A 16,480-nucleotide genomic window follows, 5' to 3' on the forward strand; every position below is an offset into this window, starting at 1 on the left:
TTTTTAAGAGAAGGAAGTGAAAGCAGAGAGACTGCTATTTCTAAAAGTGATCAGCATACTATTTGCTAAAGTTTACATGTAGATTTTATATAAAAGTATGCAGAAGTTCTAGAAGAAATGTATGAACTACATACTCTTAATGAAGCCTCCAATCAGCTTAACAGTACTGATTTCATGTTCAGACTATACCTGTACTTGCGCTGATAGAGTTCAAAGACACACCATACCGTTGCACTTGCTGGATCCTGGAATGCTCTAGCTGCACCATCCTGCTGGGGCTCACGTGAAGCTGCAGAGTGGTTCAATCCTGAAATGTTTGAGGGTCCAGCATCAGGCTTCCTGGATGCATTGACTTCTGCCTACAAGGAGTACATATGTATGCTTCAGAGACAAGATTGAAGTTCCTCCAAAAAGATCTGGCTTATTTTGGAATGTGTGTTTTAACGCATGGAGAATATGAGACTTACTGAAATGTAATAATCAAGTATGCCAACTGCAGTTTAATTACATACGAACAATTAAGAAATTCTCATTCCTTGGAAATAAGACTATAGATGTGCAAACACCAGTTTAAAAAATAATTTTGTTTGCGTGTAACAATAGGTATAACATTCAAAAAACACACAGATGTATAGAGCAAAAAAGAAAATTCTTTAGAAAATCCAGGACAACATTATGCCAGAAATAAAAGCATTTTTAAAAACTTTTGTTTCTCATGTCCTTAAGTGAATGCTGACTACTGTTGTTACAAGTGAACTAATATAGCCTGTTTCTCAGCAGGGCTAACTAGCCTCCAGTAAGTGCTAATTTAATGTGGCTATACTGGTTCTAGTACTGAAGTTGCCTCACAGCCAGAGTGGACATATATGCATGGCACCACACTGTGTCAGGCACGCATACCTCAGTTTCCACTATTTAAATTTCAGCACAAGCAGAGCAAAAGAAAAAATACAAGTCTTACAATAGTGCTTTTGTACACATTTATAAAATGTCAAATAAGCATTCAATTCCCAGAATCTAGGTTTCACGTTTTTGGAAATTTCAGACAAGAGATCAGTAGTAACATGTAGAAGACCATGAACAAACCTGTTGTTAAAACAGTATATATGCCTGCAATAATCCATTGGGAATAGAAAAGGACATAACATCACAGTCCTGGACTGAAACACTTAAAAATTTATACACATTTAAAAAAAAAAAAAAAGTCATGACCAGATCAATTTTTATCAGCAAGCAAGTCATCTCCCAAGTCATATATCTAGATCTCAATTTATTATAAAGATGACAATTCCAAATCTAATACCTGCCTTCAAATGCAGATATAAGTAGTGGTAGTAGTAGTAAGAAATACAGTGTATTAGAAAACAACCAGCTATGCTGATAACAAGCTAATAAGATCACAAGATAATAATATTCTTTCATGATAGTATTTTGTGTGAGGAAATTAAATTCCCTGTTTCTTGATGTATATTACCTCAGGAGAATCTGAAAAACATGTCAATGAAACAACCTGAACATTAATTTAACATTTAAAAACACTTACAAACTGACAAAACTGCCTTCCTTTTGCACTTGACTATTATGAACTTTAATATTAGACAGGACAAGTTATGACTCAAACACGGACTAGCAACAAACCAACACAGGAATATGAATAATTTAGGCTGCAATGAACCTCTAGATGTCACCTGGTCCAACTCCCTCCTCAAAGCAGAGTCACGTTCAGTCAACTTTTGAGCATCTCCAACCCACAGGGTGAATTTCCCTTTCCCATATCCAGTTTTAAGTTGCTTCCCTGGAACCTGTGATCACTGCTTTACATACTTCTGCTTTTTCCAAGAAAAGCTCATTTCATCTTTACTGTTAATCTCTATAAAGCACATACACTACAAAATGTGAATTTGATTTATTTTAGTTTATGAAAGTACTAAGTCTAGTATGCTAGACTGAAGTCAGACTAGCATTCAAAACAATAAAGCACTTGAAAGTTCCCAAAACTGAACTATCTTTTTTGTCACCTAGTCTCTCTATTCTCAGCCCTTACCTTCAAGGAAAGAAGATGAACATACGTATTTGTTTGCACAGCAAGGTTTTGGTAGCAGAGGGGGCTACAGGGGTGGCTTCTGTGAGAAGCTGCTAGAAGCTTCCCCCATGTCCGACAGGCCCAATGCCAGCCGGCTCCAAGACGGACCCGCTGGTGGCCAAGGCTGAGCCCGTCAGTGGTCGTAGTGCCTCTGGGAGAATAGATTTAGAGAGGAGGAAAAAGCCCTGCGTGGCAGGAACTTCAGCCGGAGAGAGGAGTGAGAAGATGCGAGAGCACCAGCCCTGCAGACCCCCAGGTCAGTGCAGAAGGAGGGCAGGAGGTGCTCCAGGTGCCGGAGCAGAGATTCCCCTGCAGCCCGTGGTGAAGACCATGGTGAGGCAGGCTGTCCCCCTGCAGCCCAGGGAGGTCCACAGGGGAGCAGATCTCCACCTGCAGCCTGGAGAGAGAGGACCCCATGCCGGAGCAGGGGGATGCCCGAAGGAGGCTGTGACCCTGTGGGAAGCCCACACTGGAGCAGGCTCCTGCCAGGACCTGTGGCCCCATGGAGAGAGGAGCCCATGCTGGAGCAGGTTTTCTGGCAGGAGTTGTGACCCCACGGGGGACCCACGCTGGAGCAGTCTGTGCCTGAAGGACTGCAGCCCAGGGAAGGGACCCACGCTGGAGCAGTCTGTGAAGAACTGCAGCCTGTGGGAAGGACCCACGCTGGAGAAGTTCATGGAGACCTGTCTCCCATGGGAGGGACCCCACGCTGGAGCAGGGGAAGAGCGTGAGGAGTCCTGCCCCTGAGGAGGAAGGAGCGGCAGAGACAACGTGTGATGAACTGACCCCAACCCCCACTCCCCATCCCCCTGTGCCACTGCGGGGGAGGAGGTAGAGAAAATCGGGAGTGGAGTTGAGCCTGGGGAGGAGGGAGGGGTGGGGGACAGTGGTTTTTTTAAGATTTGGTTTTATTTCTCATTATCCTACTCTGATTTGATTGGTAATAAATTAAACAAATTTCCCCAAGTCGAGTCTGTTTTGCCCATGACAGTAATTGGTGAATGATCTCTGCCTGTCCTTATCTTGACCCATAAGCCTTTCGTTATATTTTCTCTCCCCTGTCCAGCTGAGGAGGGGAGTGATAGAGCAGCTTTGGTGGGGACCTGGCACCCAGCCAGGGTCAATCCACCACAACAAATTTAAAAATAATAATGAGGGTGAGTGGAGAACTGATTTTACTGCAAAATATGCCTTGTGATGGCAACATGTAGATAACCCATATTGTTTTCTAGTAATGCGTATGCTATTAGTTGTCTATCTTTTGGTTTTTGGTTTTGTTTTTTAAAGCCGAATGGAATTTATGGCATATAGCACCTAAAATGGACAAAACAATTTGCAAGTCAATGTAAAGTTGATACAAAACAGTAAAGTTGTATTAAACCAGACAGGAATAAAGGTGGAGACTCTAGAAACAGGAAAACTGTAATGAGGAAATGTGGTTCGTTATTTTTTCTCCTGAATTTCATATTCCTTTCTCAATACCACACATGGGGTTTTTTTATAAGTTACCATTTTGCTTAAGGCTGGTATGAAATAATTTCTCATAATCCTAGGATCATCTAGAAAAAGTTAGGATATCTCTTCTTTAAGGATCAAGATAATGCAGAGACCGCTAGTATGTTTCCAAGTTGAGAGGCGCTCTCAAATTACACACTCAATCAGCAGTCTGATGTTAAATCTTACCCCATAAATTGACTTGGAATATATCCAAATGATTGAAAACTTTTGTATTCCCTGCTAGTAATTCATACTATTAGTTTACTACAAACACATCAATTGAATGCCTCAGCTTAACATCAAACAATAACAAAGTCAAGCTAAGCAGAGAAGCAGGAAGCTTAAAAAAAACCCAACCCCTAAAATTTTATTTGAGAAAGGGAGGGAAGGTGCAACCAGAGGACAGACTTGATTTACCTTGTAAAAAACCCACAATGGATTGGAAAAGGCTGTAGAAACCTGAGGCTTTTGTTCATTTTTCCCTTGCTGAGTGCTTGTTCTTAGGAGGTGGAGTTAAGTATGTGGATACATGGGACGCACCAATATTCTTTAAAGATTGATGTCCCCAAGTCTTTCATTTTAAAACTGAAAAAGGTATGAAATGCAAGTTAAGAGTTCTTTCTAAAAAAAATTATACTCTGATATTTTTAGAATTTCTGTGAAAATTAGCAGTTCTTAAGTAAAAATTAATCCTACACTTTTTAACCCATATATATTGTAAAAAAGGCAGGAGCAGGCAGTCCATTGCTTCTCTGAGTAGCTCAACTTTAAAACTCTGTCCCTGTATCTCTTCATCTTTGTAAAATATTTTGAGATGTTTTTATCATAAGCATTATTACACACAGATCCAACCATGTCAACATGTCTAGATGTGAGATCGCACAGGAATATGCAGGTCCTGAAAAACTTGCAGTAATGCTCAGGCAATCTTTACTCTCATGGCACGCACACAAAAAAACCAGTAGTCTTTAGGACAGTGTTAGGAGAACATCGGTGGTAAAAGGGGACATATTAGCATCCTGACCTTAGTGAGGATATATTCTGCACCAATGCCACATTGTCATAATGTATTTCACTGTAGTTCCCTGCCCTCATGCACAGCAGTCTTCCTTAGTGGCTGATTTAAGAGTTTAGAGGAAAACCCAGTGAAAAACAACACTGTGCATGCAAGACATGCAATTTTCTAAGGCACATATTTGGCTAAACAAACCTTACTTTCACTGAAACACAAGCTAGAGAACACATTTCTGGGTAACGGCAACTTCCATTCCAGAGTTCAACTTTCAGTATCTTCAGCTGCAGAGTAGTTCAAAAGAATTTGCAACCATTTTTCAGTAGGAATATGTTTTATTCCTTCCATAAGCCAGAAGGGGGGGGGGGGAATCACAAAGGAAAAAAAATTTAGGTTAGCTTTGCCCAAAGTTTCCTAACACTTTTATGATAAGGCTAATTCTGGAGAATTTAATCAAGTTATTAGTGACGGAAAAAATAGAAATAAAAGCAACATAGTTACGCAGTTCTTACCACAATGCTCACCACTGAAATTAAAACTAATCAATCAGTGCTTGAGATGCACAATTTATTAATTGGCTCATTGCAAGAGATCCATTCCTATTTTCCTGTTTCAGACTATCCTAAAAAAAAATCAGGTTTCCATGTAGTGATTGATGAAGGTTTATGAAATGATGAATGTTTCTAAAATTTACAAGTGTCCCCCCCCGTTTTTTTTTTTATTCTATACAACAGAGATAAAAGTTTAAACAGTGACTTCACCTTGAAGCTAATTTGCCTGGCAAGTTCTTTAGCCTCCTTGTCCGCCTGGCTTGACACACTTCCGGATGTTAGTGGTAAGAGGGCTGTCTTCATAGATGTGCCACACATTTCACAACAGAAGTCTTGTGACCTGGCCACAAATGACATAGCTCAGAATAGCATGTTCTCGTAACGTTCTTGTGTGCTTGTTTAAACAAACTATTTGCAAAACAATCCACAGAAAGACAAGTGGTGTCAAGACCAGTAGCTTAAAAGTACTTCCCCCTGCCCCAAATCACACTGTCTTGAAAAAATATGTTGAGAATTATCTATACTACAAATACACATTCTCTCATGTTGTTTAGGAAAGTATTAACAACTGACTTGCATATTGCTATTATCTATATTTTACTAATAATTTGTTACATTTTAAAACTTACCTTATACCGGCAGCAAATTAAAATTGTAAATTATAAAGACCTAACTATTATTACAAATATTAAATTGGACCCAGGAGCTTGAACCTTAAATCCAGGAATTTCAGCTTCTCCAAGAGCACTGCCTTTCCTCCCCTGCACTCATAATTTGTCCATAGGGCATACTGCAGGCAGCTCTCCAGGACAATGAGAAACCACACAGCCTTGATAGTACAGTACCAAGACCAACCCACGAAACCCTACCTTCTCAGCAGGGTTTATTAGCTTTGACTCAGTGCCATGCTAACAGGAAAGCTGCAGCTTCCAATTTGTAGGCAGGTGTGAGCTTTTTCTGCCTGTACTCTGAGCCAAATAATGTGCTAGTTACAATTTGGAATACAGTAACTTTGCTTATTAGATAGAGATAAGGCCTTTCAAGTACCTTCTCCTTCCCAGATGGGAAAGGAGAAAGACCAAAAAAACCCCCACAGGTATAAGATTTCATTTAAGGATAATCATAGAATAGTTGAGGTTGGGAGGGACTTCTGGAGACCATTTAGTCCAGTCTCCTTGCTCAAAGCAGGGCCAAACAGAGCACGTTGCTCAGGTCTGTTTCCAGTCACATTTTTAATACCTCCAAGGATAGAAACTCCACCACCTCTCTGGGCAACCTGTGTTAGTGCTTTGACCATCTTCACAGTAAAAAAAGTGCTTTCTTGCATTCGGATTGAATTTTGTGTGTTTCAGTTTGTGCCCATTGCCTCTCGTCCTGTCGCTGGATGCCACTGACAAGAGCCTGGCTCTGTCGTCTTTACAACTTCCTTTCAGATATTGGTACACATGGATAAGATCCCCCTAACCTTCTCTTCTTCAGGCTGAAACTCTCAGCTCTCTTAGCTTCTCCTTGTATGAACCATGTTCCAGCCCCTCAGTCACCTTCATGGTACTGCACTGGATTCACTCCAGTAAGTCCGTATCTTTCTTGTACCCTGACCCGGACACAGCCCCAACCTGGACCCAGCACTCCAGACATCTCAGCAGTGCTGAGTACAGAGGAAGGATCACCTCCCTCGACCTACTGGCAATGTTCTTCCTAATACAGCCCAGGATACCATTAGCCTTCTTTGCTGCAAGGGCACATTGCTGCCTCATGATCAGCTTGGTGTCCACCAGGGTCCCCGGGTCCTCCCCTTCCAAGCTCCTTTCCAGCTGGTCGGCTGGTGTTATTCTTTTCCAGGGGCAGAACTTTGCTCTTCTCTTTGTTCAACTTTATCAGACTCCTCCAGCCCATTGAGGTTCCTCTGGATGGCAGCACAACCTTCTGGTGTACCAGCCACTCCTCCCAGTTTTGTATCATCTGCAAACTTGCTGAGGGTGCACTGTCCCATCATCCAGGTCATGAATGACACTGAATAGCACTGGCCCCAGTATTGACCCCTGGAGTACACCAGTAGTGACCATTCTGCAGCTGGACTTTGTGCTGCTTACCACAATCCTTTGAGCCAGGCAGCTCAGCCAGTTCTTAATCCAGATTATGGACCCCACTTAACTAGACTGTACTTCATGAGTTTTTTCTATGAGGATACTAAGGAAGAAGCATCAAAAGCCTTGCTAAAGTCAAGATAAACAACATCCACTGCTTTCCCCTCGTCCACAAAGCTAATGAATTCATCATAATCACAAATCTAATTTTAAGTTAATTTCCAAATTAATTTCCTAAAAATCATTCAGAAACAGTTGCTTCAGACTTTTTAGTTGTTGTTTCATCATCATCATCATCATTATTATTATTATTTACTTAAGGGAAATGATGCATCATTATTTTGGTTGTTTTGTCCCCCACTTACACTTACTATCAATTCCATCATACTCATTTTCCCTCCACACTGCAGTTACCACTGTATCACAATGTTAATTACATCTCTAAGCCTCAATTTCAGATGAACCTCTAATTTGACCACGCAATGCTGGAAGGAACCCAGCCCTCTCAAAGTATTTTGTTTGACCGTAAGTTCTGAGTTTGCACAATGTTCAGGGGGGGAAAAAAAAAAAAATATATATACGCACACACAAAGCATAGAACTTTTTTTACATTTGGAATAAATGCAAAAGAACAGATTGAAGTGACTGACTTTCTACTCAATGCCTCACCCTAAAAGACAGTGTGTATATATATGTATATATATATATATGTACCTACAGTAACAAACTTAGTACTTACTTCTTTGCAAGAGCTCTTCTTTCTTCTGGTGTATAATCCAGAGATCCTATTGCTCCTTCACCTTTGGTTGGCATAAATCCAATAATAGCTAGTAAAGCTGTTCTTACTAAAATGGGAAAACAGAGATACAAACAAGGTTGCAGAAACAACTGATATTTTATCTCACTCTACACTCAGTATAGAAAAGTTGCAGTTCTGCATGCAAAACTTCATTTTGTCCAAAGGAGTAGTCTGAATTTCATACAAGCAGCACTGGGTTTTTTGGTACACAGCAAGGCTTTCTTCATTTTTTAAACTTCAAATTATAAATGAAAGGTGAGGCCTTATTCTTCCATCAGCCAACACAGAGAAGAAAAGATAAGTTGTCACAAAAATGTTGCATCAATATAATAATTATGAGTTCCAGACTTTAAAAATGGGTTCTGAAGAAAAAAAAGGTAAGGGAGAATTAACATATAAATGGGGGGGGGGAGGGGGGGGAAGAGGAGGATTCATAAGGCATTCTTCTTTTTGTGTATGCTTTCTACTAGACACAATTTCTGCAATTTAGTGCACACAAGCTCAGTGGTTTTCTTTTATGCAGTGTACCACAGAATTTGTTCCTTTTATGGCATCATGCTGGGGAAGGAGCTTACTTAAAAATACTAATAACAGTTCATAACAGAATTGTCATCTTTTGACAGTATCTATCCTTCAATTTTGTTTTACATAGTCATGAAATTTAAGAATTCAAGACACTTTGCTAGTAGATTTGGTAAATAAATATCACATGAAGATAAGTACCACAAAACAGAGACAGGATATTTACATGTCCTACTTAGAGGACAGTATTTTCTACTCTTTAAAAAAACATAGGAGATTTTACAAAAGTTGAAGAGTGGTCTGCTAGAAAATTCCTAAGATCTTACCAACATATTTTAAAAGTGCAACTGATATCCAAAGAAATAACTGATATACTGTACTCAGCAAAACTAAAATTATATAAACACAGAAATATTGCCTTGGATGAATTGTGCCAACTCTCAGTTTCTGTGATAACAAAACTTTTTAAAAAAGGTAGAAAACATTCAGTTGTTCTGAACTCAGACCATATTGGCTTTCCCCTTGAGTGTTCAGAAGTACAGCATCAAAATTAAAAGCTGACCACACTCCCCACTATCAATATTCAAGCTGGTTTTAGGGATTATACAAAAACAAGGTAAAGTAATAAGATTTAAAGTATTTTCACATAAGAACAATTTAAAAAAAAAACACAACAAAACCACCAAAGAATATTCTAAGTAGTCTGAGAATTCTTACTGCTTGTGCATCCAAATAAATAAGAGCTTACTATCACCCCAGTTTCTCAACCCTTTCACTCCACATTTAATACCATTCCCAAATCCTATGTCACTCTTTCACTACTTTACATTTCTCAAATTCTCCCATACTTTTGTTCCCTCAAAATCTGTCTCCTCTTCTGCTATAAACATTCTTTGTGAGATTTTTTTCAGTTTAAAGAGCTAGTTGCTTGATGGGGTGTCCTGGTTTCAGCTGGGATAGAGTTAATTATCTTCCTAGTAGCTGGTACAGTGCTATGTTTTGAGTTAGGTATGAGAAGAATGTTGATAACACTGATATTTTCAGTTGTTGCTAAGCAATGTTTAGTCTAAAGTCAAGGATTTTCCAGCTTCCCATGCCCAGCCAGCAAGAAAGCTGGAGGGGCACAAGAAGTTGGCACAGGACACAACCAGGGCAGCTGACCCAAACTGGCCAAAGGGGTATTCCATACCATGTGATGTCATGCCCAGTATATAAACTGGGGGGAGTGGGGGCAGGGGGAATCGCCGCTCAGGGACTAACTGGGTGTCGATCGGCGGGTGGTGAGGAATTGCACTGCGCATCATTTGTACATTCCAATCCTTTATTATTATTGTTGTCATTTTATTAGTGTTATCATTATCATTATTAAGTTTCTTCTTTTCTGTTCTATTAAACCATTCTTAACCCATGAGTTTTGCTTCTTTTCCCAATTCTCTCCCCCATACCACTGGGGGGGGGTGTGTGGAGTGAGTGAGCAGCTGTGTGGTGCTTAGTTCCTGGCTGGGGCTAAACCACAACATGGGGGTAACATTTTCCAAATAATAGTTACTTACTACTCCATGAAGGCTGCCATGTTTCAGGATGATGCCCTGAGATGCTTAAACAAATTTTCTTCCCCACTTCAAACCTGCCATTGGCCTTCAAAGGAAGAAGGAGGATATAACAAAACATGTTGGAAGTTAACTCTTGGGTTTTGGTACAAGTTGTAAAAATCATGGTTGAACAAATCTATATGCAAACAATACTTCATAATTACATTACTGCCAACCTCACAAAATTTGGATTCAGCTTTCTGAACAAAGAAGTCTGCCATCTGCCTCTATTCATGCATGAAGAAACCCTTAACTGATACCTCACTTGTCCCAGTGTGACACGGTGGCTTTCCTGTTGCTTCTGTAACCCACACGCCACATGCAGAGTGCCTGAAAAGCGATAGCTCTGTGAAACTGTACACACATGTGGGCCTTTGCCCCAAACCGTATGTCTGCCCTCCTACATGCAACCAATGTCTCCAACAGACACCAAGTGGGCCCATGGAGAGAACAGGAGGTTAGACAATCACATCAGCAATGTGATTACTCCTGGAGGAAATTTTCATTTATTAGGTACAAAGCTTCATGTTACAGAATACCAGAATTACAGAATACCAGAGTCACCTTGGAAGTCTTCTGGTCTTAAATTGGCAGCATTAACTGTATTATGCCACCTTTCTTAAAAAATAAAATGACCTTAAATGCCAAGAATCTGTCTCTCAGACACCTACAGTTAAATTGATCACATAAAAAGGAAAAACTAGTAAACGTGCTTACCGTCAGCAAAATAATGCTGGGTGGTTTCATAGGATATTCAGGTGGTAGTACTATTCGCCCGTGATAAATCCCTCCATCGAAATCTGAATCTGGAGGGCCTCTAACAGTAAAGTGCCATTCAAAAAGATTATCCTAAAATGCCCCCACGAGAGGGAGAAGAAAAAAAAAGAAGGAAGAGTGTGTCAAAGTAGAAGACAACTAAACACTATTCCTTGAACAAGGACAGGCTAAAGAAACAGTGCATAGCAGAAGTTTTAAGAAGGCAAAATCAAAAGGAGAGTAAGATAACCAACACAGTATTAAGATTCTGGTTAAAAGGATAAAATATTGTAGCTTTCTGGTAATTTTCTTACCTAATGGCTTTGCTGAAACCCTCAAATTCATTATTCAAGCTCTTCACTCTATTTGTATCAATTATGACAAAAGTTTTATTACCCAACAGATGGAAAACTGAGTCAACTAAGGGAAAACTGGGTCTTTGCCCCAGCGAATAATAATTTCTGGAGAACTGAGGTGAGACCCACACCAAGAAAGAACATTAATGACAGCCTTCCCAAAGCCCCTTCCATGCCCAAGTCAACACAGGGACTCAACTCACACCCCAGAGAATTCCCATCCTTTTTTGCTTCTCCATAAACAATTTTGAACAACTACTGTGCCCTACTGCACAACAGGTACACTTTGAAATTTGGAATATTATTTTCATTGGACATATAACTTCTTTTTAAGCATTATTTCTTCGGGGTTCTGTGTTTAGCTTTGTGTATTAGATCTCGTGATGCCCACAACTTTCTGAATACTTACAAGCAGGACAACTCCCACTGTTAGGACAGGAGACCATATGAGGCTTGCTGTCAGTGAATGAGATCTCTCGACTAATGCTGAATGCTGATATCACAGGGCTGTCACTGCCCACCTAGTTACAATTTTTTCAAGGATGGGAGGTAACTGTCAACATTTCCAGCATTTCCTTTCATCTGCCACTGTTCTCTTCCCAGTGAGTCACCGTTCTAACCCAGAAATAAGACCTTCATGTAAGTTACAAGTAATAGCATGAATTAAACCTTACATTTCACCACAGGAAGGGGAAACACAAGGTACAAACAAAAACTAGTCGATAATGAGGTATATTTGATAGCACCCAGGAACATGCTATTTTCTGTAAGCATATTAAGTGTGTTAGGGCTTCCTATGAAAAGCTAAATCAAACCCTCAAACTGAATACCACAGAACACTGCCTTTTTTATCATTCCAGTGAAATAAGAAGGGGTTTCTATTTAAGCTTCTAACCACCAGAACTTCATTGTCCTCTCAGCCCAAAAACTTAACTGAGTGTTTAGAAGACTTCAGGAAGCTACTATTTAAGAGGAATCTAAACATTCTCTCTTGCAATGCATCCAGAATTGCACCCATTTATGTTTTTCAGGGGTTTTGTATGCAAAATAGTGAATCCTCATAGTTCACCTAGGTTGAAGTGTTTGGTTGAGTGTACTGGGTTTGCATGGCAAGGTTTTGGTAGCGGGGGTGCTACAGGGGTGGCTTCTGTGAGAAGCTGCTAGGAGCTTCCCCCATGTCCAACGGAGCCAATGCCAGCCGGCTCCAAGATGGACCCACTGCTGGCCAAGGCCGAGCCCATCAGCAATGGTGGTAGGGCCTCTGGGAGAACAGATTTAAGAAGTGGGGGGAAGGACTCACATTGGAGAAGTTTGTGGAGGACTGTCTCCCGTGGGAGGGACCCCACGCTGGAGCAGGGGAAGACTGTGAGGAGGAAGGAGCGGCAGAGATACCGTGGGATGAACCGACTGCAACCCCCATTCCCCATCTCTTTGTACTGCTGGTGGGGAGGAGGTAGAGAAAATTGGGAGTGAAGTTGTGCCTGAGAAGAAGGAGTGGGGTGGGGGAAAGGTGTTTTAAGATTTGGTTTTATTTCTCATTACCCTACTCTGATTTGATTGGTAATAAATTAAATTAATTTTCCCCAAGTTGAGCCTGTTTTGCCCATGATGGTAATTGGCGAGTGATCTCTCCCTGTCCTTATCTCGACCCACCAGCCTCTCCTTATATTTTCTCTCCCCTGTTCAGCCGAGAGGGGGAGTGATAGGGCGGCTTTGGTGGGCACCTGGCATCCAGCCAGGGTCAAACCACAAGAGTTGAGCAACTCAGCAACTGAGCCAGATGTCAGGTTCGGGTGCAAAAAGCTTGACTTAAACATAATGCATTTATGTAATGTCAGGAAGAAGGAGGGGAATAAACATATTATACCTGTGTGATAAAATTACTCAGATGCAACATAAACCCAGTATTATGTACTTGCACTAACAACCTGGAACTACAATACTGTTCAAGTAGAATTCTGCTGTTGATTTCCACCATAGGACAAAAAGAACTGAATCAATTTCAAACGGTCTGCTATTATCCAAGTACGTACATTTTAAATACATATGTATACAGAGAACTTAAGAGTATATATAACACAGCCTAATTACGAGCTCTTGCAAACATATAGAGAAACAAACCTCCAAAGGCTGTGCATGATAATGATCTGTAGGATCCTTAAGTTCTGCAGCCTCTTTCATCAAACGTTTGACAGCTGAAAAAAGAAAGTGTAAGAAATTAAAATAAAGAAAAAAATTAATATGCATTGCATACAAAAAATACATAAACATTTCTTGAAGAGCTCCTTTTAGCTAACTAATCTTCATCAGCACATCCCAGTTTCTCCATTGGAGTTAATAATCCAAAACACAATATAAATTACTCACACTGAATAAATCTTAAATGAGTTGTACAAGCACAAAGTTATGAAAAGTATGTTGCACAGTCACAGAGTTTCTCAACACTGAACACTGGGACTAAAGTAGTTTTACATTAATTGCACCAAAGACACGAGGAAAAACATAGGTGTCATTAACAGTGTTTCAGACTTTAAATACAAGATGTACAAGACTAATAACCTCAATATTTTATCATTAAGGACATCATGTGCATCTTTAAACAAATGCTGAAAAGCTTTATCCTGACACCTCCCGTGACTATCACACGACTACTCCCTTAATTATTCCAAAGGAGGTCACGATAAGATTTGAGAGAAACCAACACATTGGCAGTACAAGGAGATGAAGTATTAAACTAGATTTGAAAACACGTATGCCCAGCCAGAAAAATTTACCCAGGGCCTTTGTAATTTGAACCTAATACTGAGTGTGGACACACTGATATTTTTCTATCCTTAATTCAGGATAGGCATTAGTTACCCTCTCCAATCTTCTAATTCAGAACCACCACCATCATCTGTATTTTCTGCATCTCCTTTTTCCTTCCCCTTTAGTATGTTCTGTTACATCACTTGTCCTGCCAGGTGCCCTCATGTGCATCATGCATTAATGCCTAATAAAGAACTCAGCCAAACTGAAGAGCAGACTAAACGTAAGAACTACAGACATGAAATTCAAGGATGCCACCTCATGAATAAGACTAGGTAGAAAGTTCTTACTCCTTCCTACTTACTGGAAAAAGTGCAAATACCAGTTACCTCTTTCAGCAACTACATAGGAACAGGACCCCTTAATCCATCCTCCACAGTCAGGTCAAAGCACGGATGTCCCACCCACTCATGTAATTATCTAACTACAAAGAAGGAGAAACACTGACCAAATTCCCTTACATTGTAAGCCTAAAGATATGGTGAAAGTGAACCATAGTTCCTCAGTTTACAAAGCCTGGCATCACCAGCTGACTGTAGGCTGTGTAGCATGCTCAGAATCCAGGGCTTCACTCGCTTTCATGATGCTGTCAGGGAAGCCACTCTAACCCTCCTGCAGAGAAATTTTGATTTCAATCTACTGCGAAAAGTTCTTTTCCTCCTTCACACTTCTTGACAGCTATAAACAACAGCTCAAAGTTTGAGAATGTCACTTCTTACAACCCAAAAAGCAAACAGACTATGCGGAAATTTGCTGCTGCCAGTTGTCCCAATTGTGCTGCTGCCAGGGGGAGGTGTCAGTCAAACACCCTGCAGAGCCCACGAGGTCACGTCACAGACAGCAGCACTCGGGCTCCACTGAAAAGCAGTTTGCCTCTTTCATCTGCATTAAGGTTTACCGGTTCATTAGCGAGCAATAATAAGAAAACCAGTCTGGACCAGAAAAGGCTTCAGACCCAGCGCTGCTTCACAGCCAACAAGCCTGGACACTTGCCTTCAGAAGAGTGGCGCACACCAGGGTGAGCTAATTCAGGAGCGAATACCCCATGAAGTAAAAGGGTAACCATGAGAAAACTGAGAACGTATATAACGAAGCCTAATGAAGACAGAATAGTCGTGGACAAGGCAGACAACTCTGTTACTGAGATTTCCCAGACAAGGGACCCAAGATAGAAAAGAAATGCAGTCCCCCTGTATCAGCATCACGTGCAGTTACCCATGTTAACTTAGGGAAAGCTAAGTATTAGAGGAAAAAAAAAAAAAAGTATTTCAGGACCATTCTACAAAAGTCTACCGACACCCAAAGAAAGGTTTGTACCCAGCCCACCAGCCTAAAACTGGGCAAAGGATCTTTGGCAGTGCACATTGGCACTTTGGATCTGTCCCAAAAGGAATAGCCTTTTTACCGCTTTAGCTCCAAGGCTGTCCCCAGTGCTGAGCGCCAGCAGCTGGCAGGCAGAAACAGAGAAAACAAGATTTTGAACTGAGAACAGAGGCAGCAGCCAGGTGGGGACAACAAGCAGGTGGGCTCCTGTTAAGTAGAATTTAAAACAGAAGCAGTTTAAAGCACGTTTTTCTAACATATTTTTGTATTTAATTAACAGTGACAGTGACACTGTGTTTTTCATAGCATTATTTTATTATCAAGAAGCCAGACTATAGATATTTTAAGCCAGCAAAAAATACACTGAAAGAATATGAAATACTATTCCATTCTTGGAACATGAAATACAGAAAAACATACAATTTAGCTTTTGTATACCATAGATATAACTTTCTTAGAAGTTTTCAGTATTAGGCAACCTAGGATATCTTAAGAAAAAGAAGCACAGGTATATGAAGAAAAGCTGAGAGAGTCAGGGTTGTCCAGCCTGGAGAAGTGTATAGGGAGACCTTACTGTGGCCTTAAAATACTTACAAGGGGCTTGTAAGAAAGACAGAGAGTGACTTTTTACCACAGCCTGTAGTGACAGGACAAGGAGCAATGGTTTAAACTGAAAGAGGGTAGGTTTAGATTGGACATAAGGAAGAAATTCTTTACGATGAGGGTGGTGAGGCACTGGAACAGGTTGCCCAGAGAAGTTGTGGATGCCCCCTCCCTGGCAGTGTCCAAGGCCAGCTTGGATGGGGCTTTGAGCAACCTGGTCTAGTGGAAGGTGTCCCTGCCCATGGCAGGAAGGTTGGACTAGGTAAGCTTTGAAAGTCCCTCCCAACCCAAACCACTCTGTGGTTCTGTTTCCACATTGCTGAAAAACACCAACTGACAGGCTGCAGAGAATAGCCTGGACTGACAAAGGTTCATTCCGAGAACGTGCAATCCAGTGAAGAAAGCATCGAATTGTTTGTTCTTTAAGCATAGCTACAGTATTCATGAACACAGTCCCTCCTCTAGCTACTGAAAACTGCAATGGAAGAAAC

General features: G+C 40.8%; 1 protein-coding gene across 2 annotated transcripts in view; it reads right to left on the bottom strand.

The window, feature by feature from the left end:
• The window catches only part of UBE2J1 (ubiquitin conjugating enzyme E2 J1), a 36,676-nt gene that overhangs the window by 11,092 nt on the left and 9,104 nt on the right, over positions 1-16,480 (bottom strand). The window contains exons 2-8 of one of the 2 annotated variants that reach the window (XM_069804852.1): positions 13,377-13,450; positions 10,861-10,992; positions 10,105-10,189; positions 7,970-8,075; positions 5,354-5,483; positions 4,796-4,876; positions 228-359 (exon numbers count right to left, since the gene is read on the bottom strand). In XM_069804852.1, coding sequence (XP_069660953.1) covers positions 228-359; positions 4,796-4,876; positions 5,354-5,483; positions 7,970-8,075; positions 10,105-10,189; positions 10,861-10,992; positions 13,377-13,450 — 740 coding nt within the window. The remainder of the gene's footprint in view (positions 1-227; positions 360-4,795; positions 4,877-5,353; positions 5,484-7,969; positions 8,076-10,104; positions 10,190-10,860; positions 10,993-13,376; positions 13,451-16,480) is intronic. The other variant, XM_069804853.1, reaches the window with a different exon arrangement.

Source organism: Haliaeetus albicilla, chromosome 17 (genome assembly GCF_947461875.1).
Source record: "Haliaeetus albicilla chromosome 17, bHalAlb1.1, whole genome shotgun sequence".
Classification (NCBI taxonomy): Eukaryota; Metazoa; Chordata; class Aves; order Accipitriformes; family Accipitridae; genus Haliaeetus; species Haliaeetus albicilla.